General features: G+C 39.1%; 1 protein-coding gene across 2 annotated transcripts; it reads left to right on the top strand.

Moving 5' to 3' along the window:
- On the top strand, positions 1 to 21,673 carry lingo2b (leucine rich repeat and Ig domain containing 2b). Of its 2 annotated transcripts, none has more exons than XM_053501472.1 (2): positions 1 to 295; positions 19,060 to 21,673. In XM_053501472.1, exon 2 carries the CDS (start codon positions 19,066 to 19,068, stop codon positions 20,887 to 20,889), a length of 1,824 nt encoding a protein of 607 aa, XP_053357447.1. In that variant the 5' UTR covers positions 1 to 295; positions 19,060 to 19,065; the 3' UTR covers positions 20,890 to 21,673. The 2 variants fall into 2 exon arrangements, with proteins under 2 accessions (XP_053357447.1, XP_053357448.1); XM_053501473.1 differs by lacking the exon at positions 1 to 295 and adding an exon at positions 10,979 to 11,048.
- The last annotated feature ends 6,247 nt before the right edge of the window (positions 21,674 to 27,920 follow it).

The raw sequence follows: 27,920 nt of genomic DNA, 5'->3' as shown, positions 1-27,920 counted from the left end.
CATCCTCCGTGTTCAGCGAGACGTCATTCACATACACACAATAGGAGAGCACGTCATGTTCTCCAAATAAGCGCGCGCTTCATAAGAAGAATAAGACAGAGAGAAAGACAGAGGGAGAGGGAGGGGATAAAGTCTTATTGTTCTTGAGCAGCGTGCACTGGAGGTGTGGCATCTTCCGGGCGTTGTCGTGGAGACGGAGGACTGGCCAAGCGCTGTTGTCTTTCTTCCTCCAGGCTCATCACCAGGACGCTGATCACACGGAGGCTGATCCTTATGGCAAGAGCCGCAGCCACAGGTAAGCAACACACACACACACACACACACATGCACACACATATACACACACTTACTGCCTCACATGGGAGGGAAATTCACAGGGAAACATCGATGCCTGCGAGAGAGTGTTAGCGGTTGTGATGTGAAGTGATTTCATGCTAAGGTAAAAAGACAGAAAGTGTGTATATGAGTGTGTTTTGCATGACCAAGACATGTGTTTTAAAGTGGGCATATTTGGCGGCTACAGGAACAGATCAGAGGTGAGTGTGTGTTGTGAGTCATAATCGAGGATGTGGTGATGTTTTCTGCCTGTGGCTTTAGAAGGAGATGCAGCAGATTCCCACAGTGTGAACCCACAGTCCATTCCTGCTGCGCTTGGAGAACTGTGTGTGTGTGAGCGCTATATTTGAGTATGTAACAGAGTCTATAAAAATGTGACAGAGGACAGTTCATTAGAAAATTATGAAATCTCAGGGTCTGCTCGTGCGCACAGGTAAGTGTGTCACTGACTGACCTAATAGTTAATTCACCTCCTGTCAGCGACGGTTAGGTGCCAGCGTTAATATGCTTGCGCTTGCCAGATTTGTCTCTAAGCGATAGAGGCAGTAGAAGCTATCTCCTCTGCTGATAGCACTGGGACAGTGATAGATGCTGCATGCTTGTAAAGCAGAGAAACTCTGATATTCCAGGAGAGAGGGAAAAGGAAAAGTGGATAAAGTTGTGCCTCTAGCAGCCCTCTAACCAGAAATACAGTAAAACAGGGAGTGTGGAAGTAAACAGCGAAATGCATTAAAAATGAAAAACAAGCATATTCCTCACCATGTGCAATTTCTAATAATGAAGATGTGTGAGAAGATCACGCCTGTTTGTTCAAAACCTTTATTAAGGGGAGTTATGAGATGATGGTTTTTCCCCAGATGTTGAGGAGCATGATCAGATTCAGAGAGAGAAAATGAGAGAAAGACAAAGAGCAGAGACGTTAGAGATGGGTGGGAATTTTCATTTTAGACGTAGAGGTTGTAACAGTAAGCCTAGATTTGTGTCCTGTATTATGATAGCCATGCTACGTTATACATGTTAAGATTATAATATGCACATAATCATTTTAATTCACTTATTAGATGAGCATGCAGAGTATTTAATTATGCACACTGGGAATTTAAAAAAAGAGAACAAAAGCTGTGTGTTTGGTGTATACAGGAAGATGAGTGTTAAATATACTTAAGCAGGATTAAAGTGAATTAACACTGCTGGCAAAAGAACGTACGAACGATCCGTGTGGTTTAATTTAACCGTGAGAATTTAATTGAGTAAAATTCAGTGTTGAATTTTCTTTTCATCTTTTAATCTATATAACAGATCTGCATCAAACACTGCATTGAAGTATGCGTTCTGCGTAATTATAGATAAAGAAAGGCTTCTAAAATAGTTCATCTCTGCTCTTCCTTTTATCTGGTGCGAAAATCATTAGGGGTGTGCTAGAGAAACCAAAATTTAGGTGTTGTGGAAACATACTGTAAATGAGGGAGCAAGGGAACTCCCAAGTGTGCTTATGGAAGTGTGAAAGTGTGAGACAGCATGTGAGGGTGAGATTGCTGTGGTGTTTTGTGATGTTTCAAGAAAGATCTTCTCAACACAGCTGTGATTTGCAAACCGCACATGCTTTTGAACTTGGTCTTCAGTGTGGGTTTTATACATAATAGGTCTATTTTTTATATTCAAGTCTAAAGTGAGGGGTGGCATAGGTTGTGAGTATGAGTCTCACCTCCAGTATGTGTGTGCGGAGTTCTCCCTGTGCTTAGTGGGTTTCCTCCAGGTATTCCGGTTTCCTCTCATGCAGTGTGATTGCCACTAATGTGTGGCCCCTTGCCCTGAAATGGAAGGGGCCCCACGTCCAGGGTGTAACATTTCTTGTGGCCTGAGTTCCTTGAAATATGCTTCAGAGCCTCTGTGACCCTACATAGAATAATCGCTATGGAAAATGGATCGATGGAAGGACATCATGTAAGGTGCAACAGCATTGGCCAAACTAACTATTGTCAGGAAAAACCCATGGACTCAGTTTTGTATGTGGACATTGTCAGGGACTTCAATTCCCAGAGTGTACCTAAGTCATGTGTGGTAATTCTTTCACTGGTAGTTGATTGTCTCATCTATTTTTGTATCGCTTTTTACTGGACTGTTCCTTTACTGGTCAGTTTTGTACTATTGTTGTTTAGATTATTCTAGGATTTCTTCCTTTGTGATCTTTTCAGATTGAAATCTTCACATCTGCACTTATGCCGTGCCTGTGTCCCTCTTTGCATGACAACCATGTCATCATTAGTAATAAAGAGGAAAGGGCTCTTAATGCACTTTACCGATCAATCTTACATCTTAACTCGTAACTATCAGTCACCAAATAAGTTCCGCAATGCCAAGTTCATTCATTCTTCTTCTATACCGCTCCTGTGTACAGGGTCACTAAGGCCTGGAGCCTATCCAGGTGGCGTACACCCTAAACAGGATGCCAGTCTATCACATGGCACACAAAAAGATGAACAATTTCCAATTAACCTAATCTGGTCTGTGGGAGGAAACCAGGAGTACCTGGAGGAAACCCACCATGCATGGGGAGAATATGTAAACTAGTGCTAACCACTACACTACCAAGCAAAGTTGTGTATCTAAAGTGGCTGTTTGTTTTTTTTTTTGTTGAGAAATGGTATTTATTAAATATTAACATGGCATCCATGCTTCAACACTCTTAAAAAAAAGAATTTAAAACCAACATGAAACTGCTAAACAAACAAGTCAGTTTAAATAAAAAAATATGAGAACTAATAGCAGTTTGCAGAATATAGCTTTCAGAATAGTTCCATCACTTGAGCTCCTAATTGGTCTCCAACAGATTCTGTAGAGCTATCTGCTCTGCTTTCTATTGAATATAATGAGTAATTTATGGAACTTCGGTTCAAAACAACATTTTTTTTATCTTAAATGAGGGAACTATACAAAGCTAACACTATTTCAGCAGATTTAATATCAATCTTGAATTTGTAGATTACAGAAATATTTGCTGGACATGCGATTATTATGTACCAATGGGATGCAGTGCTGCTTTCAGTCAAGAAGTGGTCCCTTATGAAGCATTCATTTGTAATGCCCATGTGAATTTCTTTTAACGAGAATACAGAAGACATACAGGTTTTTATAAAATATACGTATAGAACAGCGTGCAAATTGCTTGAGCCACCCCACATTTTTTTTATATTAGATTAAATGAAATGATTAAATGTGATCATTAAATTACAGAAATGGGAACAAATGTTTTACTTTGACAGGCTGCACATGATGACATTTTTGAAATTGCTTGTTTATGTAAAAACCTCAGCAATAACCTCATTTCCCCTCTCGTCTGTTCCAATCACTCCACATCCAGCATCACCAGTATACTCATCACCAGCCTGATCGTCTGTCATCAACTGCACCTGTTTCTCACTGGTTCATGCTTTAAGTTAGATCATTTTTTTTAATGCTTGAATGATTCATAGGTCACTGTGTGTCTTAACAAACAAAACCATTCCTCTGAAACTGGTCAGGTACAGGGACTGAACTGAAAAACTGGAGCTAAAAAAACTCCTTCAGGAAGCCTGAGGAACGATTTCTCAAGACTACATTAAAATATTGTTATATTTTAATATGGCGGCAAAAATATGAAGAAATGAGGGGTGGCTCAAGACATTTGCATAGTACTGTATAATCCATATAATGGATTAAATTAATCACATAGTTATTTTTGGAGATCCTATAATAGAGAATGCGTCCCTGTGCATGATGTTTGGTCTGTATTTAGAAGCAAAAAAACATTTTTAGTGACTTTTGGTCCAGTTTGTATTGAAATATGGTATGAGTATTCTTTTATTTTAGCACCAGCTTTTTGATCAGACTACAGGAGTAAACCACTGATGATAGAAACTATAGTGTGCCTCCTTTTAGCAAAATCATCTGTTTATCATATCACAAACATGTTCATACGTAGCTGAAATACTTTGCACTGTAATAATGTTAATTGCACTGGTGAACTGAAGAAACAGCACTTGGTATTCATTAGCTGATTGTATGCTGGTCTGCATATCAATGAAATGGTGGTCACAAATACTGACTAATGACCCTAGAGGGTTTGTTAAGCACCAGGCTGTGCTCTAAGAGTCAAGCTAATAAGTTTGACAGTTGAACTGGTCTGGACTTTGATTTAAGAAAGGTAACTACAAGTCTAGACAATTTCCTCAACATGTAATGCTATAGAATGAAATTGAACCTGTCAGTTCCTGCTTGGAGGCGAGATTTATATGTCAGGTGCAAGCACCAGAGGGTTTAGTGACATTTTTACCACGGTTAGTCATCAGAAATAATCAGTAGAATCTGGGATCGAGCTTACTGTATGATGATTTCTGTGAATTGAGAAATATTGAAATATTTATGTTTGTCCTTTAAGTATTAAGATTTGTGTCTGCAGAGCACAGGGTTAGGTTCACTATCTGAGAGAGGGTTTTAGGGCCTAGCACAGTCATGTGTGTGCCCTGTGGTGAATAGGGTGTACCCTACCTTGTGCCCTAAGTCTCCTGGGAGAAAGCTCTCCGTGACCCTGTATACAGAATAAAGCAGTATATATTATCAGTGAGAGAGAGAATTTCAACTCTCTTTCAAACGGATCTGTATCAAAGGCTAAGTAAATTACCATTATATTTTCTCTGTTCTCCTTCCACATGTGTACGTCTTAATTCTTCTAAAAAGCACGCATAACCCCAATCCACATTAGTCTGACCTGGTGGTCTCAAGGAATGTTCTAAATATGTGCATTGAACCGTCTTTTGATAAAATTCCCTCACACATATAGCTATATGATTCATCTTCTAATACTGAGTTTTCAAAGTCTTTATTACTTTCCCTTCTGCTCCTTCTTTTTCACCCATACCTGTCTATGCCTGTGTCCCTGTGGCTATGAATAAATTGAAGCAGTAATCTGTCTCTGAATGGGGTTCCTTGCTTTGATGAGTTTAGGGAGCTTACTTCTGCATGCATTGCACACTTTGCAAACTCCAAGCACTAGAGGAGCTCAATGTAATCATTAGTGTATTTGTTACTGTGACCGCTGTTTCTTTGCACAGAACTGCATGGGCAGAGTTTAGGTATTTGCTATTCCTGCCAGCTTGTTAGCTTGTTTGGGAACAAACCACTCTCTGAAGAGCTGAAGCCTGATAGCTGCCCCACTCGCAATCTGCATTGTGTGCATCAATTAGCATACATCAGGCCTAAAACTGAATATGTATGTGAGGAAGATGTGTGGGTCTGTGTGTCAGGCATATGTGTGTGTGCGCACGAGTTCCCCAATGTGTGTTTGTGTGTTTGACAGACCGTCCAGGATCTGTTCACTCGAGCTGCTATGAACCTGATTTGTGCTATGTGCAGCTCAAAGTAGTTTTTTAATTGTGTCTCTGAACATTTAACTCTTTTATTACGTTAGATTGATCAGAGGTCATAGGGTTAAGCCAATATCAGGCCAAGGAGACATTGTGGAGTGTTGAAGTACCAGACTACAAACCACATTCTTTTTCTAGACCTAAAAAGTTCTTTTTTTTTTTTTTTAATTTAATTCATGCTGACCTTGCTGATGTTCTACCGAAGTAATTTTAACTGTCGACAACTTGATGACTAAGGTGGGTTGCTCTTTTTTTAACTTCATATACACTGCCTGGCCAAAACAGTTACCATTTCAGAAGGATCAAATAATTGGGCCTCAGAAAACAACGTTGGAGATTTTAAATTACTTGAACTGGGTTCAACAAATTATTAAAACTTGGAAGGGTAGTACTAAACCGGCAACTTTGTGGAAGAAATGTGGTCGGGAAAAAAATGAATGAATAGAGATCTATACACTTGGTGAAGCTGTATGGTTAGGAATCAATAGTAAAAAAATTATGTTTAATAGTGAAAGTAGAAGCGTTTCCATACGCATGCAGTGTAATGAGATCTCACAGGATTGTGAAAAAAAGGCTTTAATTTGCTAGGGAATATGAGATTTGGATTGTGGAGCAATGGTAAAGGTCATGAGTCCAGATTGATGTGCTCTATTCCAGAGCAATGGGTGCACCGTCAGGGTGAGAAGAGAAGCACAAAAAGCGATGTACACACCATGCATGTGCAGTGCCACTGTGCGTAATGATCTGGGGTTGCTTCAGTTGGTCAGGTCTATGCTCAGCAACATTATGTCGCAACAAAATGAAGTCAGCTGATGACCTGAAAATACCAAACAACCAGGTTATCACATAAATGAGTTTTTCTTTCCTTATGGCACAGGCATATTCCAGGGCTCAAATTGTGAAAGTGTGGTTCTGGCAAGATGAGGATTCAGTTTCACACATGAACTGTTCACCACAGTGTGTGCTGTAATAAAAGATATAGGTGACTGACCTTTTTTTTTTTTTTTTACAGACAGTGACATTTTCCTTTATTTCACTCTGTGTGATTATTGTTATTTAACAAAACCCAGAATTTTTCTTTAGTTTGAATTCTTTAAAAGAATAGAATAGTTGTTGCAGTCATGAAAAGTAACCTGCCCCCCCCCCTTTTTTTTTTAGCTTTTATTGCACTTTATGTCGAAATAACAGGAATTAGTAATAGACATTAGATGTTCTAGATTCTATACAAAAGCTATGTTGTACAGTAGTCATAGCAGTTGTATGGGTTTGTCATTGGCAATGGCATTAAAGGAAATTATCTCTTTATAATTTAAATGATGTTTTCAGAATAAAGTGGTCACAAAAGATAAACAAATTATTATTTTTTAAAACTGGATAAAAGTGAGTCAGCGAGCCACAAATCACACCCAATATTTTTTTAGAAGCACAGCTTGAATACCAACAACACAAAATGTGCTTGTTTTTACCTGGCTTACATTTGCATTAGAGTAGACATCAGTTTAACTTCTGCAGGCTCACATTATATTCTGTCAAATTGTTTCAGTTAATTTTATTTTGTGCTGAGAGCAGAAGAAAACACAGTGGGTACCTGGTGCATATGCATACAGTTTTACTAAGATTCCTTCTGTCAGAATTTTAAAGGCAATCTCGGTACAATCCAAGTGCTCTGTTCAAACCACTTTAGGCTGTAGATGTAATACACTTTGTGGAAGTAACCCTACGTGCCTTTAACAGACGCTAGGTCTTGTTTAAAAGCCTTCAATGTGAAGGCTAAAAGTAGAGAATACACCTAACTATGAGAACAACATGAAACAGAAATAAGGATGGCATTGTTTGTCATTTAAATATGAATTCACTGAATCAACTACATTGCAATATGTAATGTTTATTTCAAATACTAAAAAGCATGTTGTTTTCTTATTCCTTTAATTACAAGCCATTTCAAGTGTATCTGCCATCCTGTGATGTAGTGTGTAAGAGAGAGAGTGGTGAGGGTAACTGTCTCTCTCTCGCTCGCTCTGTTCAGTTCTGCATGCAGGGTTAATTAGCATTGCAGAGTTGATGTCTGGAGCAAGCGTCGACTGATCAAACCCTGCCTTTCAGTATGTGCGTGTGTGTGTTTGCTTTAGTCTTCCTCTCCCTCTATATATAAGTGTGCTTTAACTACAGGTATCTTCTGTGTATGAAATGCAGAAATAAATATGAACACACACACACACACACACACACACACACACACACACAAGCCTACTGGCCAAACATACGTGAGTGCACACACATTAGAGTTATTATCAGAGATAGGCAAGTGGTGTGATGAATCAGTATAGCTTCATTTTTTCCTCTCTTTTCAATTTGCTCATCACTCCATGTTATTTTAGAAATAGTCAAGAAATGTTTAGCCTGTCCTATTCCTTGTTTTTTGCAGCTTAATTGCTTTGTCTCTTTCAAGATTTCTCTGAAGCATATAACATGAACAGTTCTTCTGCCTCTACTTTCATCTTACTGCATGTTTTATGTTTGACTTTTTTTCAGGTGTTACGAGGGGAAGGTGGTTTGTGTAATTGGGTAGATTTTGCTCATTTCAACTTTCAATCAACAGTTCATTCATTTAAGGCTCAAGCATTTTCTTTTGGGTAGAAAATCAGTGTTAGCCCATTCCACATATACACAACATATTGCACCTGGGTAAGTAATGAACGTGGCAAGAATGTACCAGAAAATCAAATAGGACTTTTTTTTTTTCTTGAACATAAAAATGTGACGACAGTGATGACGATGTTATCCTGCCGCATCATTTATGCATCTGCAGTGGAGAAAAAAAGAGAAATCTTCTTGGATATGAAATTTTTATGTAGAGAAAAGCAATACTTTTCCTGTCAAAAAGGTTTTTGAGTTAAAAGTCTTTCCTCGACTTTTATTCATTTCTTTCTAATAATAATTTAGCTAAAATCAAATACAATATTCAAATCTTTTCAAATGGATTATTTTTTTTTTCCATGAGAGTATGTAGTACACAGTCAGGTTTATAAGTATTTGGGCAAGGAGAGAATTTTTTATTTCTATTTCTGCCTCTGTACACCAACACAGTGGATTAGAAATTATGCACTTGAGATGTGGTTAAAGTGTGGACTTTCAGCTTTAATTAAAGGTGTCTAATAAAAATACTGCATTAATCATTTAAGAATGAAAGCAATTTGTTTATATAGGTCCCTCAATTATCACACCAGTAACTGGAGAACTCATTGATAAATGTTTCATATTCAGGAGAGACCTGTTTTTTAGTTATTTCATGAGAAATTTAGCAGATAAAAGGTGGAGTTGATTCCAAGTAGTCAATGTGCATTTTGTGGCTGTTTAAAAAAAGTCTCAGCATGCTGTACAAAGAATGTTGATGAAAGTGAAAGAGGATTGTCGTTAGGTCATTAAAAAAAAAAAAAAGGGAAAAAGCCCAATCAAGAAAATAGAATGTTTTGAAGTGGCCAAATCAATAGTTTGGCACATTCTTAAAAAAAAGAATGCACTGGTGAGATCAGCAAGACCAAAGGCCTTGAGGAGTAAAGAAGAAAGCTAAACTGGATGATTGCAGAATTCTTTCCTTGGTGAAGGAAAAAAAAAATTCAAGTCAAGAACCTTGAAGACGTAGGCATATCATTGTCTAAGTCTACAATCAAGAGGCATTTTCATGAGCCCACATAATGTTTACCTCAAACTGCAAACCAAACAGAAAAACTTTACAAAAAATATCTAAAGAAGCCTGCCCAGTTCTAATAAAACAGTAATCTCACTGTAAACCTGGAAGCTAATTGGACTTGCACCTTTTGAGGCAAGTGAATTAAAAAAAAAAGTATATTTGTTTACATGCAGAATGGTTGGATCATAATATTTTAAGTGGAATGCACTTAAAACCATATTGTTTGTACTGAAACAACTGAAGAAAAAAAAATTCATTGCATAAAGCAACAAATACTGCTAATTATTTTCTTTGTGAACTACACTAGAATTAATTACGCTTTAAACAGTAAGAAATTGGTTTTCATAAAAGGACTAAATGTGTTTTTGCCATTAATTATTACAGTAAAATCGTACTTTTCACTAGAATCACATTTTTTTCGACAATTAAAACAGACCTAGAGTAATCGTCATACTCTTGTAAAAAAAAAAAAACAGAACCAGGCAAATGGCACAACTGCATGTTACTACAGATAAGTCCCAGTAAGAAAGATATTTGTACAGGTAGACGGTAAATTACAAATAAAAAAAAAAATATTCTGTGAAAATAAAAAAGCCTCATCTTCCTTGGAATCCTACAGCAAACAAGTCCAGACTAGTCTGGAATGAATTGGCCAATCACTATCTAAAAACAGAGCTAAAACCAGGCATGTAGCCCTATATAAGTGTGTTAAACCTACAGAAATTGGTATAGGCTACCTAGTATACCATATAGTCGTACTTTTTAAGTATTGCAATTAAACTGTCTAATAAAATGAATACAGAAATAACTTTTGGGTTAACAGTAATGAACCATAATTATTAAAAAAGAAAAGGCTCATGCTTGAAAGTGTACAAATATACACTGTATCAAATATAGTTTAGAGAATGTTTTGGCATAGGCATGCATTCCTGGTTCATTGTTGATTACTGATGATCTGACTGCTGATTGAAACAGTATGATGAATTCTGAAACGTATAGAGGTATACCTCCTGCTAAGATGCTGTTAAATGCTACAGGTCTGTTAGAACAACACTTTACAGTGCAGATGGATAATAACCCAAAACATACTGCGAAAACAACCCACGAACTTCATAAGCCAAAGAAAAGGAATGTTCTTAAAGGGTCAAGTCAGTCACCTGACCTCAAACTTTTCACTTACTGAAGAAAAAAACACAAGCAGAAAAGACCTAAAAACAAGCAGCAACTCAAGGCAGCTGCAGTGAAGGTCTAACCAACAGAGACGGCTAGCTCTGTGCGCTCAGTATACAAATTGCATAGTGCTGGCACATTGCACAAGGCCTCACCTCCCCCTCGTGTCACAAAGGAGCTATCAGTGGTGACATATTTGATAAGATGATGAAGCAGAACTATCCTTCTGGGCTTGGGAAGAAAAAAAATAACACAACGAGAGTGAATTGTGGGAACAGTGATCAGGTAAACTTGTGTTCTTTCTTCTCCAAGTTTGATGTCTATATAACAGAATAACAGTAATGTTAAGTTGCCGTGCTAGCTTGCAATGCATCTCTTTTACTATGTTTGATAAGCACCAGAAGAGCAGGAACATCTGTGGAAACCAGTTCAGACACTATACATAATGGGTATGATGTCACTCTTGATTATTTACTCATGGTTTAGATACAACTCTAGACTAGTGCAAGATGGAAAGCTATAGACTGATTTTGGGTATTGATTAAATATTGAATTTAAGATAAGCATACCTGGCAATATAGATGCACGTCTCCCAGTTTATAAAAAAACACCCAATAACCAGCCAAGTCATAGTTTAAATACTATTTTACATTAACAAAATGTATAGCAGGAATTCTATGGGATTTTAAATGGACCTGATGCTGCTGAAAGAATTGTGGTAGATTTTGCAGTGTAGTGGGAGCACTGCGATGTCAGTTGTGACAGTATGTAAAGACAAATGGTTAACCTGGCTCACAGGTCAAGTTTAACGGCCCCTTCACAGGATTTTGCTTAGGAGCCCAGCGAGGTCAGGACCAGCTTTGCTAGCAAAGCATCTCAAAGGAGGACACTCAGCATTCGGTGAGGTCCATTGATTCCAGACTTCAAGCAGTCATTGACTGTAAAGTTTTGCATCCAAGTATTAAACCTATTCCCAGTGCGTTGTTCCTTATTTTAGCTTAAAAATTATTTATTTTTTTTTTGATATCGTGAAAATGGTCTATATTAAAAAAACAGGTGTAACTCTTAAAAAGTTAAACCAGTTGCTGAAAGTTTATTTTAATTATTTCATTATATCTATTGTGAGGGTGTAAAAAAAGCAAAAATATGAATGTTATATATTAATGTTTTCATGCACGTATGTTAGAGAGAGATCTCCGTGATTTGAAAAACAGAGTAAACACTGACAGCTTAGTAAACACACTCCAAATTAAGGTGCACTGCTGAAGCCCATTAAATAATGACATATTCCATCATCCCATTATCACTCACATGCAAAGAGACAGAGCAAGACAAATAATCCTTATTTACCCTCTAACCAACCTTTAATTGCTACTTATACACACAAAACCACGCACTCTTTATACCGTATATCTCTGAGCCTCACTCTTGCATAAAAGATCGACGTAGTGAAAAAGAAGTTTAATTTATTGAAATGCTTCCGCATAGCAAGATGAATCGTAATTCATCCATCTCCGCTCTCAGAAGACAATATATTTCAATAACACATAGAGCTCCACCCATCAAGTATAGTGTATGAAGCATAATAATGCCACATAGAAGAGTGATACATAATACAGTGTTATTAATGTGATGGTATAGATTTTCACCTGAGATCTATAAATATGAATCATGCAGAGGTATGGGCTTGACTGACATCAGGGTTGCCATGGGGGGCACAAGAACACTCCTTTTGTCAGGTAATATTATGAGGACTGTGTGTGGAAGTGAGTGTGTGACAATCCAGAGAACAATAACAGGAGTTAATATTGCTGGCTGGATAAGGCACCCATGGAGATCCTATAGCACCTGCACCTATAAGGAAAGACAGCAGGTAGAATACACAGGACTCATGCCAGCTAAATTAAGTTGCATCTATACAAAACAAAGACATCATATGTAGTTCAGCCTTCATCTAAATTCTGCTCTGACCAAGCAGGGACAAGGTCATGCTGTAGCTCTCTCTCTCTCTCTCTCTCTCTCTCTCTCTCTCTCATGTATATATACTCAGCAAAAAAAGAAACGTCCCTTTTTCAGGACTGTGTATTTCAACAATAATGTTGTAAAAATCCAAATAACTTTACAGATCTTCATTGCAAAGGGTTTTAACAATGTTTGCCATGCATGTTCAATTAACCATAATCAATTAATTAACATGCACCTGTGGAATGTTCATTAAGACCTTAACAGCTTACAGAAAGTAGACATTAAAGGTCACAAAACCAGGACACTAAAGAGACTTGTCTACTGACTGTGAAAAAAGAACCCAAAGAAAGATGCCCAGGGTCGCTGCTCATCTGCGTGAACGTGCATTAGGCATGCTGCAGGGAGGCATGAGGACTGCTGATGTGTCTAGGGCAATAAATTGCCATGTCCGACCTGTGAGACGCCTAAGACAGCGCTACAGGGAGACAGGAAGGACAGCTGATCATCCTCGCAGTGGAAGACCACGTGTAACAACACCTGCACAGGATCGGTACATCCGAATATCACACCTGCGTGACAGGTACAGGATGGCCACAACAACTGCCCGAGTCACACCAGGAACACACAATCCCTCCATCAGTGCTCAGACTGTCCACAATAGGCAGTCCATGAGGAGGAGATGCACTGCAGTACTTCAAGCAGCTGGTGGCCACACCAGATACTGACTGGTACTTTTGATTTTGAGCCTCCCTTCATTCAGGGACACATTGTGAAACATTTTTATGTTATGTCTTATGGTGTTGACTCTTTTAGTGTTCATACAAATATTTACACATTAAGTTTACTGAAAGTAAAAACAGTTGAAAGTCAGAGGACGTTTCTTTTTTTGCTGAGTTTATATTCAAAATTCTAATTTTATTTGTCACATACACAGTCATACACAGTACGATATGCAGTGAAATGCTTAGACGACTGCTCATGACCTTAAAATAAAAGACTAATAATAGGAAATGAATATAAAAAAGAAAATAAAAGGTAAATTTAACTAAGAAAGAATAAAAGAATAAAATAACTGTATAGTACATAATCCTTGTCCAGCTCATCCTGTTTGCCCTGATCATCCTTGAGATGTTTCTGCAGCTTAATTGGAGTCCACCTGTGGTAAATTCAGTTGATTGGACATGATTTGGGAAGGCACACACCTGTCTATATAAGGTCCCACAGTTGAGAGTCCATGTCAGAGCACAAACCAAGCATGAAGTCAAAGGAATTGTCTGTAAACCTCCAAGACAGAATTGTCTCGAGGCACAAATTTGGGGAAGGTTACAGAAAAAAAATTGCTGCTTTGAAGGTCCCAATGAGCACAGTGGCCTCCATCATCCGTAAGTGGAAGAAGTTCGAAACCAACAGGACTTTTCCTAGAGCTGGCCGGCCATCTAAACTAAGAGATCGGGGGAGAAGGGCTTTAGTCAGTGAGGTGATCAAGAACCTGATGGTCACTCTGTCAGAGCTTCAGAGGTCCTCTGTGGAAAGAGGAGAACCTTCCAGAAGGACAACCATCTCTGCAGCAATCTACCAATCAGATCTATAGGGTAGAGTGGCCAGACGGAAGCCACTCTTTAGTAAAAGGCATGTGGCAGCCTGTCTGGAGTTTGCCAAAAGGCACTCAAAGGGCTCTCAGACCATGAGAAACAAAATTCTCTGGTCTGATAAAACAAAGATTGAACTCTTTGGTGTGATTGCCAGGCGTCACGTTTGGAGGAAACCTGGCACCACTCATCACCAAGCCATTACCATCCCTACAGTGAAGCATGGTGGTGGCAGCATCATGCTGTGGGGATGTTTTTCAGCGGCAGGAACTTGGAGACTAGTCAGGATAAAGGGAAAGATGCCTGCAGCAATGTACAGAGACATCCTGGATGAAAACCTGCTCCAGAGCACGCTTGGCCTCAGACTGGGGCGACGGTTCATCTTTCAGCAGGACAATGACCCTAAGCACACAGCCAAGATATCAAAGGAGTGGCTTCAGAACAACTCTGTGAATGTCGTTGAGTGGCCCTGCCAGACCCCAGACTTGAATCCGATTGAACATCTTTGAAGAGATTTTAAAATGGCTGTGCACCGACTCTTCCCATCCAACCTGATGGAGGTTGAGAGGTGCTGCAAATTGGAATGGGCGAAACTGGCCAAGGATAGGTGTGCCAAGCTTGTGGCATCATATTCAAAAAGACTTGAGACTGTAATTGCTGTCAAAGGTGCATCGATAAAGTTTTGAGCAAAGGCTGTGAATACTTATGTACATTTGTTTTCTCAGATTATTTTATTTTCAATAAATTTGCAAAAACCTCAAGTAAACTTTTTTCATGTAGAATTCTGAGGATATATAATAAAAAAAATTATTTCATTTAAATATATAATATATATAAATATTATATAATATTCCATTTTAGAATAAGGCTGTAACATAACAAAATGTGGCAAAGGTGATGTGCTGTGAATACTTTCCTAATGCACTGTATATATATATATATATATATATATATATATATATATATATATATAGAGAGAGAGAGAGAGAGAGAGAGAGAGCTACATGCTTACATACATATAAAGTATATGTACATGCTCACATGTGCACCACCACACACAACACTTAAATATATACATTCAGAGACACATGAACACCCTGTGGGAGATGGGTGTTTGGGTTTGACTCACAGTGACTGGTTTCACTCAATGAAAAATGGATGAGACTAAAATTAGATCAACTAAAATTAGACAAAGTAAGAGAAACCGCAGGCTCCAAAATCGAGTTCCTAGGTAGCAAGACTCCATGAAAGAGAGAGAGGTGATAAACACTGAGATAGAGATGTCTTGTTTTTTTTTCTGTAACACTACAAGGAAAATGATCCGACCATTCTTCTTATGAATATGACATGACAGTAAAGATGAGTTGTCCCCCCCCACACACACACAAACACACACTACAAACAGTAAGAAGAGCAACAACACAGAGGGGAATCTTTGGATTGATGGATCTGCTAATATTTGATGTTTTTTTGTGTGTAGAGTTGAAGTATGATCTTGAAGTATGTGCTTACACAAAGAGTGAAAGAAAAAAGAGGGTGACAGAGAGAGAGAAGGACAGAACACGTTGTATCCACGTGCCTAAATAGGTATGTCTGATATAAAAGATCTGATCTTGTGCTATGCATAACTGATCAAGTCGCTGTCTAAAATGTATCTTGATCCAGTTAAAATTAGGATGAATTACGTCAATAAGCATATGTTCCCTGGTTAAGGCAACTGTCATGATGTGCACCTCCTGCTTTCATGGGAATGAATTGAATTATCAACTCATTAAACCTTAATAAACTCCTATAGTGTGCAAGTTCTCCCCTTCTCTCTCTCTCTCTCTCCCTCTCTCCCGCTTTAATAAACCACAAGCTTTAGCATCATCCCCTTGCAGACTTGCCCTCCACTCCATCTTCATTCAAAAAATTACATGAAACTGCCTTTGCATTGATTGGCTCCATCAATAAACATGCCACTTAAAGATTTAAGACTTTTAGTAAAAAAAAAGGGGGGTTGAACACAAACATGTCTTATTATTACTATTATTATTATTATTGTTATTATTATACAAAAAACCCTTAAAAGCATTTACAACTTTAAAAAATTGTAATTAAAAAAAGAAAAACACCAAAATTAGGAATCTGTGCATAAAACCCATATTTCGATTGACAGGTAGCTATCAACACTGAACTCTATGGGGTTATGGCAATGGCTTTCTTCCACAGAAACCTGTTCACTGTCTCGTTGCCTTTCAGAATCCGATACGATAACAACTGCCACAGCATCCGCTGATATTGATTTGAAAGGAAAGCCTACTACAGAGCTTGCTAATCGCTCCACGTTATCGAGCAAAGCAACCCTACGGGATCTGGCCGATAGCTTGCCACTTGCACCGAAAGCACATTCTCTACTGTTTAGATTAAGGATGTGAAACTGTCTTTATGTTTGTTGTTCTAAACTTTTTTTTTGTGATTTAATAAATTTCCAAGTATGCTCATGCCCTGTTTCATATGCTAAATGCCACAAGTGTCAGTTTAGATGTAAGAAGTATATATTAAACAATTTTTCATCCGTTGCGGAACTAATGAAAAGCCTACAATGTTCAACCTTTCTTCAAGAATTATAAATTCCTTTTAGTATAAAAATAAATAATTTTAATACTGCACGTCATATCACAGGCTATAAAATTTTCAGCATGGTTTGCGGCCTGCAGTGTGTCCTGTATATCATCCTCATAGATTTTTCAAGGCTTATATAATGGGGCAGAATTGCACTCAGAGATAAGTGCACCATTCTTTAATCATTGTTATGATTATTGATGTCTGCCATTTATGTTTACAGCCACTTAGAAGCAATAAAGAGACTAAGCAAATGTGGCACTTGGCACTGTAGACCCTAAGATAGTAAGGCATAAAATTTAAAAAAATTCAAAAGAACAATTTGACAGCGAAATGAGAGAACTCCATTTTTGCATTTTCGGTAAAAGTTTTTTTTAAATGAAGCAAGAAGCATTGCACACTCAGATAATATTTTGTGCAAATTCGCTTTGGTATAGCAGTGTGAATGTTATGTGCTCCTACAAACAGCTATAACTTGATCTCCCACAGTTTTGTCACTAGGGATAAATTAGACTACAGTAATTTAATTAAGCAATTTAATGTAAATAATCTGTTGGTTTTAACTATATAGCAAACTCATGCTTTTTGATTTTGTAGTGAGTAAAAAGTAATAGCTGCAAATTAGATCAAGGAAAAAGTATTGGATTTTGTTGAAGATCATGATAACCATAGTAAGAGTTGTAACAAAAACTTCAGTTTACAGCATTGTCAGCCTTCTCCTTCATTCTGGTCCAGCCCCTAAGGATTATAACATTGACGCAATAGTGAATAGAACCAGACACAGTGCACATGCATTCCATGTTCTTGGACAAAAATCACTTGTGCATCTTTTAAGTGTTATAATGTTATTTCTACACTTTTATTTCCAACATATTACTATAAGTGCATGATACAATATTTCCAAAACACAGCAAAACCAGTGCAACTAAAAGCAGAAAGGAAGATGGGAAAAAAGCAAAATATTGACTGGGAAGTGAAACAGAAGGTTGCAGTACAAACTAACTTTATTCAAACACATAATGTCCTATTTCACAGAACATATTGCAGATATTAAACAATGCAACGCTGTAATTAGTTACTGCTGGAGTGACAGTAAGAGTGTAATAGTCCTTTTCTTAGTTTTACCATTTTCCAAAAATGCATTAAATGCACAGAATGTACTCATGAAAGTCGCAATATTTTAAAGCTGGTATTTTCACTATACTGATCACTTGACAGATAGAAACTATTGTATATGATTAGATTCTTAAGACATGTAGGCTTTTGCCCAGAGCTGCTATGTGTTGTGGTTTGCTTAAAACATGAAAGTTTATAACCTTGATAACGTTTTTTAAATTAATGGTTTTGTTATCAACAACCTTGTGTGTCAGAGCAAGTGAGGACGAGTATATTATGAACTGTTCATATAGTAACTAGTCATATAGTACAATATAGGAATAAATTGCCCATCTCATCATACTGAAATACATTGAAATTAGCCTAAATCTATTGCTTTTAAAGTCTGAAGAGGATGAGTGATGAAGAGCTCCTACAATTACCCTGCATATAGGAATAGAGTAGTGCAAGAAGCAAGTTGTGAATAGCACCCTGCTGAACTGTGAGGGGATGTGATGATCATGTAAGCATGTACGGATGTGAAATGAGATTGCACCTCTTTGGGGAGCTGCTGAACCTGCTGTGAGGCTTGTGATAAGGGAAAAGTCATACTTTTAATGGCATTAATGAACGACCCTGTAGCTTCTGCTTTAACCGCATATAAAGGCACTGTATGAACCACTTTTTCATTTCTGGCAGATGGTAAATTGATCACCATAAGTACACTTGCTGCTCGCTGTCTAAGAGGTTTAAACATGTGAAGTCTGAGAGGGAACGATGGGTAGACTCTTTATGCAATATAAATCAATGAATCTTTTATTGATTTTGACTTGGAAAACGAGGGGATGTGGGGTTTCCATAGAAATAGCATGTTTGCTTCAAAGGGATATTTGTGCATGTGTAGGTATGCGTATGTGCATGCTACAATCAATACATCAGAACATCTGTCCAGAATAAAGGATGTCTTGCAATCAGTTAGATTGTAGGAGCTAGGATGTAGAGTAAAAACATGAAAGGTTTCGTAATGTAAATATTAGTGATTATGTATTTGTGTGTGCACCTGCTTGTGTTTTTGAAAGTGTGTGTTTAAATAGCAATGTAATTTTTCTATTGTGGAGGTGCTTATGACTATGCACAAATGTCTAACTAATTACATCTATCTCTATTGTTCTCTGCATCCCTGTCTGTACCTTCCCCCATCCTGCAGGTGGTCATGCTGCTCTCTTTGTTCTCCTGTGCTGTGGGCTTCTCCCTCCTACCGCTCCTCCTGTTCCCGTACCCTGCCCAGGCTTGCCCTGCACGTTGTGAGTGTTCTGTGCCCACACGCTCTGTCTCGTGCCACCGCAAGCGGCTGGCCCAGGTGCCAGAGGGCATCCCCATCGAGACACGAGCACTGGATCTCAGCAAAAACCGTCTACGCATTGTCACACCACAGAATTTCTCTGGCCTTCTGTTGCTAGAGGAGCTTGACCTGAGCACCAACCTCTTGTCATCTGTGGAGCCCGGGAGTTTCCGTGCCCAGCCACGTTTACGAACACTGCGTCTGCGAAACAATCAACTGACTTTGTTGCCTCGTGGTGCACTTGCCGGCCTGAGTGAGCTCACTCTGCTGGACATCAGCCAGAACCGGCTGGTTATCCTGCTTGATTACGGCTTTGAGGACCAGCGGCGTCTGCGTGTCCTTGAGCTTGCTGACAACGAGCTGGTTTTTGTTGCACCCCGTGCCTTCAGTGGCTTGCCTGCATTGCGCTCGCTGACACTACAGCGTTGTAACCTGAGTGCTGTGCCCAGTCACGCACTGGCACATCTGCACAGCCTAACCAGTCTTCGCCTTAGACAGCTGGACATTGCAGAACTGCTACCACACAGCTTTAAGGGCCTGGGCCGACTGCGTCATCTTGAGGTGGATCACTGGCCAGCACTGGAAGTCGTGCCCTCTCTAGCTCTGCAGGGACTGAATCTTAGCACGCTCTTCATCACCCACACAAACCTTACAGTTGTGCCAGTACTGAGCCACCTGTCCTACTTGACTCATGTGAACCTGTCATATAGCAGTCTGAAGGTGCTGCCAGCTGGCTGGCTGCGTGGTCTGGACCGGCTGGAAGTGCTGCATGTACGAAAGGCTCAGTTGGTGCGTGTGGAAGCCCAGGCATTCCAAGGAGCCCTGTCACTTCGTCTGCTTGACCTCTCTTACAATCGCCTGACCACACTGGAAAGAGCTACTCTGCCAGCAACTGTGGCCCTGCAAAACCTCCTGATTGGCCAGAACTCATTAGTGTGTGACTGCCGTCTCCGCTGGCTACTTCAAAGGACACTACCGCTAAAATTTGGGGAGGTGCAACCTCAGTGCACAACTCCCGCTGCTCTGGCTGGGAAATATTTCAGTGATATAGTTGAGCCACTGCTCTCCCGCTATGTCATATGCACCAAACCTAGGGTTATTGCCATGTCAACACAACCAGCCCAAGCAGAAGAAGGACAAAAGGCATGGTTGTACTGTACAGCAGATGGAGCTCCGCCCCCATCTGTCTCCTGGCTGACACCCCACAGAAGACACATCACCACCAAGAGCACAGGCCGCATGGTTGTCCATGGCAATGGTTCTCTGGAGTTTCGGGTAGTGGAGCTGCAGGATAGCGGCATGTATGTTTGCGTGGCCTCCAATCCAGCAGGCAATTCCACCTTGTCCATAACGCTAGCTGTCAAAAGCCTGGGCCTTAGGGATGGGGCTCTCTATGCCAACCTTAGCTTCACCTTTGATCATGATTACAATAGCTCCCTGATCAATGGCACAGAGCATTACACAATCAGGATGGTACTGGACTTCACCACCATTCTTGTGTCTACAGCAATGGGCTGCCTCAGCTTCCTGGGCGTGGTCCTTTTCTGTTTTCTGCTTCTGTTCGCTTGGAGCCGAGGCAAAGGCAAGCACAGAGGAAGTGTGGACATTCAGTATGTTCCACGCAAGAGGAAAGGAGCCAACAGTGATCTAACTGAGACCAGCGGCCCCAGACGTGTCAACATGAAGATGATTTGAAAGCCAGATTGTTCTGAAATCATAACCTTGATGCGCTGATACCAAACTGTAGAGTAACGGAAAAAAGAAAAAAGTCAAAAGAGAAAGACCTGTAACCATGGTGGCCAGTAGAGATCGGCGAGATAAGCAGCACACTGTTTCAGTTTGTGTGCTTTAGTATAAATGTACATTTGAGGTACCTATGTACGTATGAATGTACGTATGTCAATTGAAATATAGTGTGTGCATTTATGGGCATGTATGTGTCTATATTATATGGATGTATTCAATTGTGAGAGTTTACACATAGTATACAAACAGAGTCACTTATAGGAAAAAAAAGTATTTATATGTTTTCTGCAATGTTTTGTCTGGACAGAATCATTTGGACAGTACAGACATGTGCAGAGGGCATATTGTTGTATAAATATCTTGTTATGGATGGGGGGAAATGATCTATTTATACATTTTAGGTTCCATTATTATTATTAACTTTTGAATTGCTGCAAAAACTCAAACTGTCTTCCCCAACAAGTCAATTATATACAGGAAGAAGCCTCAGCAGTGAAGTGTTGTGAAGTGTTTGGTTTTGCTCTGAATATCTATTCTCCCCTGGGAGATCCTAAAGTTTGGCGAACCTCTGGGAAAAAAGGAACATCGTCTGCCATTTTATTTAAAAAAAAAAAAAGAAAGAAAGAAATCGCAACATGAGGACCTGTTTGACATGGTGGGCACCAGGGGCTGTGTTTGTGACTCAGTGGAAATCTGTGAAACTGTTTTTTGATGTTCTGTCAAATGCTGCTCAGATGTTTTTACATAATAAATATATTGGTATATTTTCAAAAAAAATATAAAAAATTAAATATAAATTATACAGCTTGATTGTGGTACCATTACAACCCAGAATCTGGTTCTTGTTGGCTTGTCTAATATTTCAGTGTTCTCATAACCCAGTGATTACCATATTCAAACATTTTAACCATCTTGAGTGTTAACCAAATGACACACTACTAAATATGACAATGTAATTTGGCTAAATCAATATTTTATTGTACAATAAAATGCAAACTGTAATGCTTTAATACATGATAAAAGACTGTTCAGTAAGACAGTTACTGTATCAGGTTACATTTTACGAAAATTCCATTATCACTAAAATGGTACTGATGCAATATATCGTGATCGTGAAAGATGATGTATCAATCAAATAGTTTGCATATCCCTTTCTAAATATAAATATCAGCAGTTTTTTTTTTTTTGCTGCTTCCAATCTCTTTTATATCCTTTGAGTCCTGTCAGTTATATTACATTCTCAGTTACAATTCACCTCATATAACTCATCCCCATCCCTCCACCGCCACACACATTCTTCTTCCTGACAAATTATTCCAACTTAAGTTGCATCCATCAGATCAGTCCTGGTTAAAAAAATTAATAAATAAAATCACCGTGTTTGAATATTACAGTGCAACCAGTTCTGCACAACACAGTGAAAACATTTAGTATGCACAATGAACTAAATGTGCATTTAAATTCTTATATAAAAGTATACAGTATCTTATTAAGGCTTGGATCAGCCTGCATAATATATCTGACTCCATATTATCATTTTTCCATAATGCATTAGAGTATCTGCTCAAAAGGACAATGTAAAAACTAAACCTGCAATGCAGTGTAACTTTATTTGTACAATGTTATAAAGTTTCAGCTCCCAACTTACAAGGCATAATACCATGAAAAGTAAGACTCGAATTAGTGTCTTTAATAGTTTGTATAAACAAACATTATAATATTTTATGTCATTAACATTATTTGTTGTTGCGTTACATATTTAACGACTGTACAACTGTGTTTTATAAACCATTTATTGATGGTGCTTATTACAGTAAATAAGGGGTTATCTATACACTAATGGGGAAAAACTAAGTATATCCACAGTATATTAACATTTTTCTGGTCTTTATCAGTGTCTATAGACAAACAAATAACTTCACCAAATGAAATAGATTTCAGTATATAGTAGTTTTTCCACAAATGTAAACCAACATTCAAAAACCAGGTCGAAAAAAAAAAAAGAAATATATATATATAGGTGTCATAGTGGTACGTCCAGGGTCGAGGGTTCGAGTCCCACTTTGGGTGCTCCAGGTTCCTGTCCTGCTGCATTCTAAAGATATGCAAGTCAGGCTTATTGGCATTTCCATATTTCCTGCATGCTTGTGCCCGATGGAATGGCACCCTGTCCAGCGTGTACCCAGTCTAATGTCTCAAGTCCTCTGGGAAAGGCTCCAGGCATTCTGTGACCTGGTAAAGGATAAGTGGTATAGTGAATGAGTGAGTGAGTGAATGTTAAGAATGAAATACACAAGACATCTTCAAATGGCCATCTTCATAAATTCTGAAATTCATTATTATACAGTGAGAAGAATTATTTAAGATACTCTTCCCAGGAGTGGGCATCTCATCAAATTCAGTCCAAAGTCAGACTAATTAATGCTCACACTTATTAAGAAAAGGTCTCTGTAAGCACATAAGATTTTTGTGTTTATGACAGCACAATAAAAAAAAGTAAGGCTTATGTGGAAGAGTGGTGAGGATAAAGGCCCATCTCTTCAAAAAGAAAAATGGAGCAGGATTCTGCAAGGTTTGCAGATTTGCTACTGAACAAACTACAAAACTTCTGTGTCCAAGGTGAAGATGTTGGTCATTATGCACAGCGCTATGTTTTTGTTAAAGCTCACTCACTCACTCACTCATCTTCTATACCACTTTATGCTGTGGAATTTATGCTGTGACCCTCCATTGCAGGATCACTGGGGGCCTGGGGCCTATCCTAGGAGATTTAGGGCACAAAGCAGGGTACACCATGATGGGGTGCCAATCCATTGCAGGACATGGACACTAGACAACTGGGCAATTTGGGGAATGCCAATTAGCCTGATCTGCATGTCTTTGAACTGTGCAAGGGAAATGGAATACCCAGAGGAAACCCATCCAAGCATGGGGAGACCATGCAAACTCCATGCACACAGAGGCAGGAATCCACCTTGGTCGGGAATCGAGCTCGGACCCTGGAGGTGCAAGGCTAACTCCGGACAGTGCTAACCATTAAGCCACCGTTCCGCAATCTTTGTGAAAGCTAATACAGATTAATCTTCTCATACAACCCATGTCAACTGATAAGCATGATGATGAAAGGATTATGATTTTGACTTGGTTTTGAACTACAGGACCTGGGATCTTGGACATTGAGACAATAATGAGCTCCATTTTATACCAGAATATTCTTCAGACAGATGTGAGGCCATCTGTCCAGCAGCTTAGGCTGGGCTAAAATTGGGTCATGCAACTGGACAATGATTCTAAGCACACCAGAAAACCAATAACTCAATGACTATAGACGTTAATATTAAAGGTGTTAAAACCAAGTCAAAGTCTAGACCTTAACCCTACTGTGGCAGAATCATACAAGAACTGTGCACAAGCAAATGCCTGCCAACATTAATGAACTGGAACAATATCATGTGGGCCAAATAGTAAAGAGTGAAACAAAATAAATATCTGAAATGAGAGGTTATTCACACGTAGTTTGAATAAGTTGTTAGTTAGGCTCTGATAAATTGAACCATATAATTGAACGAGTGTGTACTTTCTCTTTTACATGGTTGTGTATAAAACATATAAATGCATATACACAGAGCATGTACAGTATGCATTTATATGAGTGCTATAAAGTGTTACTACAGTATACTTTAAGACTAAGATTCAATGGGAAGCAGGGGTCAGAGCGCAGGGTCAGCCAGGATATGGTTAAGGGCCAGTGGCAACTCGAACCCCCAACCTTCTGATCAGAAACGCAATAACTTACAGCCTTAACCGCTTGAGCCACCTGTGCCATATAGACATCAGAATAGAATTAGTGCTGTGCATCAGGATGTTGCTGCGAGAGCTTATTACCATATTTCTGTAGAGCTGAGCTCTTCTCCGGAAAGCCCATTTCAAAGATCACTGACGTTCGATACGTCACATGAAAAGGCATCCAGGAGTGGAATGGTGTGGACGACAGGTTTCCTCTATCTCTACTGATGTAAGCATGCACAGATGAATTTAAAACAGTCACTATTCAACTTCAATAATGGTAAGCTGCAATATATAGAACTGGGAAAAAACTGACACTCTTCAAAAAAAAAAATGCAACCACAAGGTTATAGCGCAGGTTTTCTAATAATATCTTTAATAAATTTAGCCTATTACTAGTCTGACTTACGGTGAGGGGGAGGAATCTCACAGTATGTGTCGTCTCATTAGAGTTTTTTATTGTCCTGATAGTCAGCAGAATGACCTCGCTGTGCTCTATTAGTGTCAGTTTTTGGTGAGAGCCTAAACAGGTGCAGGTTTTCTGTGCGACCACGTCTACCTTAGAGACACATATTGCAGCATGAACTGATGCATGAGCTTAGCCTCTAGCTTGACCTGAGGAACCACCTGCTGCCTGATAAAGATGGAACCAGACGGACGAAGATAAAGAGTGTCTGATGGGAGCTAACAAATAGCTCTAATGAGCCATACTTAGACTGAAGCATGAAGCTATCCAGCAATTATTTATAAAAGCCATGTTGCACAGGGTTTGGTACCTGCAGTCATGTCATCTACGCTTGAAAAGAACATCATTTTCTAAGGTTATAGGAGAAGCGCAGTATAAAACTACAGTATAAATGAACAAACCTGCCATGTCTAAACCAGCTTAAGATTATCTATATGTTAGCGCTGAGTGTCAGTGCCAGTCTAAGTGGCTTAATTGATGCTTACTCAAATGTTCAGCGCTTGAGAACATTGTGAGGAAACAAAAGAGATTCAGAGCCTGATTTCATCCTGCCACATTGAGAATGGCGGAACAAACGGAGCTGGAGGATCAACATGTCACTAGCTGAGTGCCAGTCATAAATCTCACTGTGTCTTCTAGAACCAACGCATGAGCAGCCTACAGAAAGCCTGGTCTATCAGATTTGCACTCGGATGCCAGCGCTTAATTTTAGCTTCACTTGTGCCATTGTATACGTGTTGTAAAAAGACTGCTGGGATTAGGCGGGCTGCTACAGAAATAATAGTCCCCTTCAGTGCCGGTGAAAGTGGGTGGCAAGCATCTCCTCTCTTCCACACCAGCGCATGCTTACAGAATGAATGGAGTGGAGGGAAATCACTCAGGCTGACATAATGGTTCAATCAACAAGAGACATGACAACACCTAATTAGTGCAATGCATCCTGTTTAAGGGAGGTATTGTCTTTGAAGGAATTTATACTGTAGATGCACATGGGGCATGGGAAGAGAGAAAGAGAGATCTCAACACACGCGTATACTGTATATATGCATGCACATAAAAACACTGTCTTATCTCCGAAAGTGCTGTTGACATGTAGTTGTTGTGAGAAGTGATACGGAGGCAGCATCTATTGTAATCCAAAGATTTCTTGGCTGTGCTGTCTAGTAACCTGGCCATTAGATGCATGGAGACAGTTGCTAGGCGCTGCCTAAAAGTGTTGCTAACAGTGCTGTGCACTATTGTTACCATGACAACTCGAATGCCTATATCTCTTCCTCTGAGAACCTGCAAAGTCGAAAAGGAATCGTCTGAACAAAGAACCATGCTGTGCACAGCGTGACCTGTTGCCAGCAAGCCACACATCATGTATGGTGCGAGACGCACACAAATATAAAATACCAAAGTCACATAGGACAATAGATTTGTGGAGCAAAAGTACACTGTCGATCTGATTCAGGTGTATTTGAAGACTTAATGATGCTCAATGTCAATTTTTTATGTCTTGCTGTGCGTGCCATATGGAACAGCTGGATCAAAATGTCATTTATACCATTTTCCCCATTTGCCAAAAGGAAATTAAAGTTCAGATGTTTGGGAGGAATAATCCCAAATAGACCTGTTTCAGACATGTGATACGGTGTGACAGTGAACAAAGGCACACCACATAGTTAAACACAGCAGCAGCTGTCTAACAGTAGGAGGTGTTTAAACAAAGAGATGTTTTTTGTGTTAAAATAATAACATACTTTTTAACCAAAACTTTCAATTGTACGTCTTGTATGCAGTGTTACATAGTCAAATTTCCATATTATCCATTATAGCCCAAGTGCTCTGGCATTTTTATGTTTTTTTTTGTTTGTTTTTTAATTCCGGCAAGGCTAAAATAAAAAAAGGGGGATGAGTAAACAGGACAGGTGCAAACTGAACCTTCTACATGAGCCAGGAGTCTGAGCCAGTTTGCATGTTTGATGTGGTCCTTGCCAGTGAAGGTCACAAAGCCTCCTTTACACCGTATGATTTTCACCACAATAATCTTGTTGCAGGGAAAAATCACACATCATGGAAGAATTCCTTAATCATTAGGTAAATCTGCCGCTTTTAAAATCGTTTCATTATGATATGCTCATTAGTGGCTGATTCAGTGCCAAAGATGGCTCACAAACATGTTCTGGCACTGTCAGAAATATTGGACCTTTACTGCATCTCTATTGTAAAAATAATCATAAGCAAGTGCAGCACACATGAAGATGATTAATAATGCACAGCCTGCAGCGAATTAAGCTTCCTTGTAAATAATCTTATTAGTACTATAACTGCACAATCCAAAATAGTCTTGCATGTAGCAAAAAAAAGATGATTATATTGTGTTAATTGTGCATAGCTGTGGTTATCAGTGTCGTCTTGCACTGCCAGGATCTGGGTTTGATTACTGCCTCGGGTTTGTAATTGCTAAAATTGTGTAAATGAATGTGTAAGTGTGTGCATGTGTGTACCCTGCGATGGATAGGCACACTGTCCAGGGTATACCCTGCCTTGTGCCCTATATTTAAGCTTTTGGCCAGGTGCCCTGTGTCACGTACATCCTGTACATTTAAAGAAAGAAAGTCATGTAGTGCCATATACCGACCCGGACACAGACAGACTATAGAAAATACATTAGCATTTTCTGGTTTGCCTGTGTATTAGTCTGGACACCGGAAAAATCAATTACCATATAAGGACTGAGGGG

Source organism: Clarias gariepinus, chromosome 8 (assembly GCF_024256425.1).
Source record: "Clarias gariepinus isolate MV-2021 ecotype Netherlands chromosome 8, CGAR_prim_01v2, whole genome shotgun sequence".
In the NCBI taxonomy this organism is placed as follows: domain Eukaryota; kingdom Metazoa; phylum Chordata; class Actinopteri; order Siluriformes; family Clariidae; genus Clarias; species Clarias gariepinus.
The sequence above is the reverse complement of the archived record's forward strand: the minus strand, read 5'-3'. Positions and strand labels throughout refer to the sequence as shown.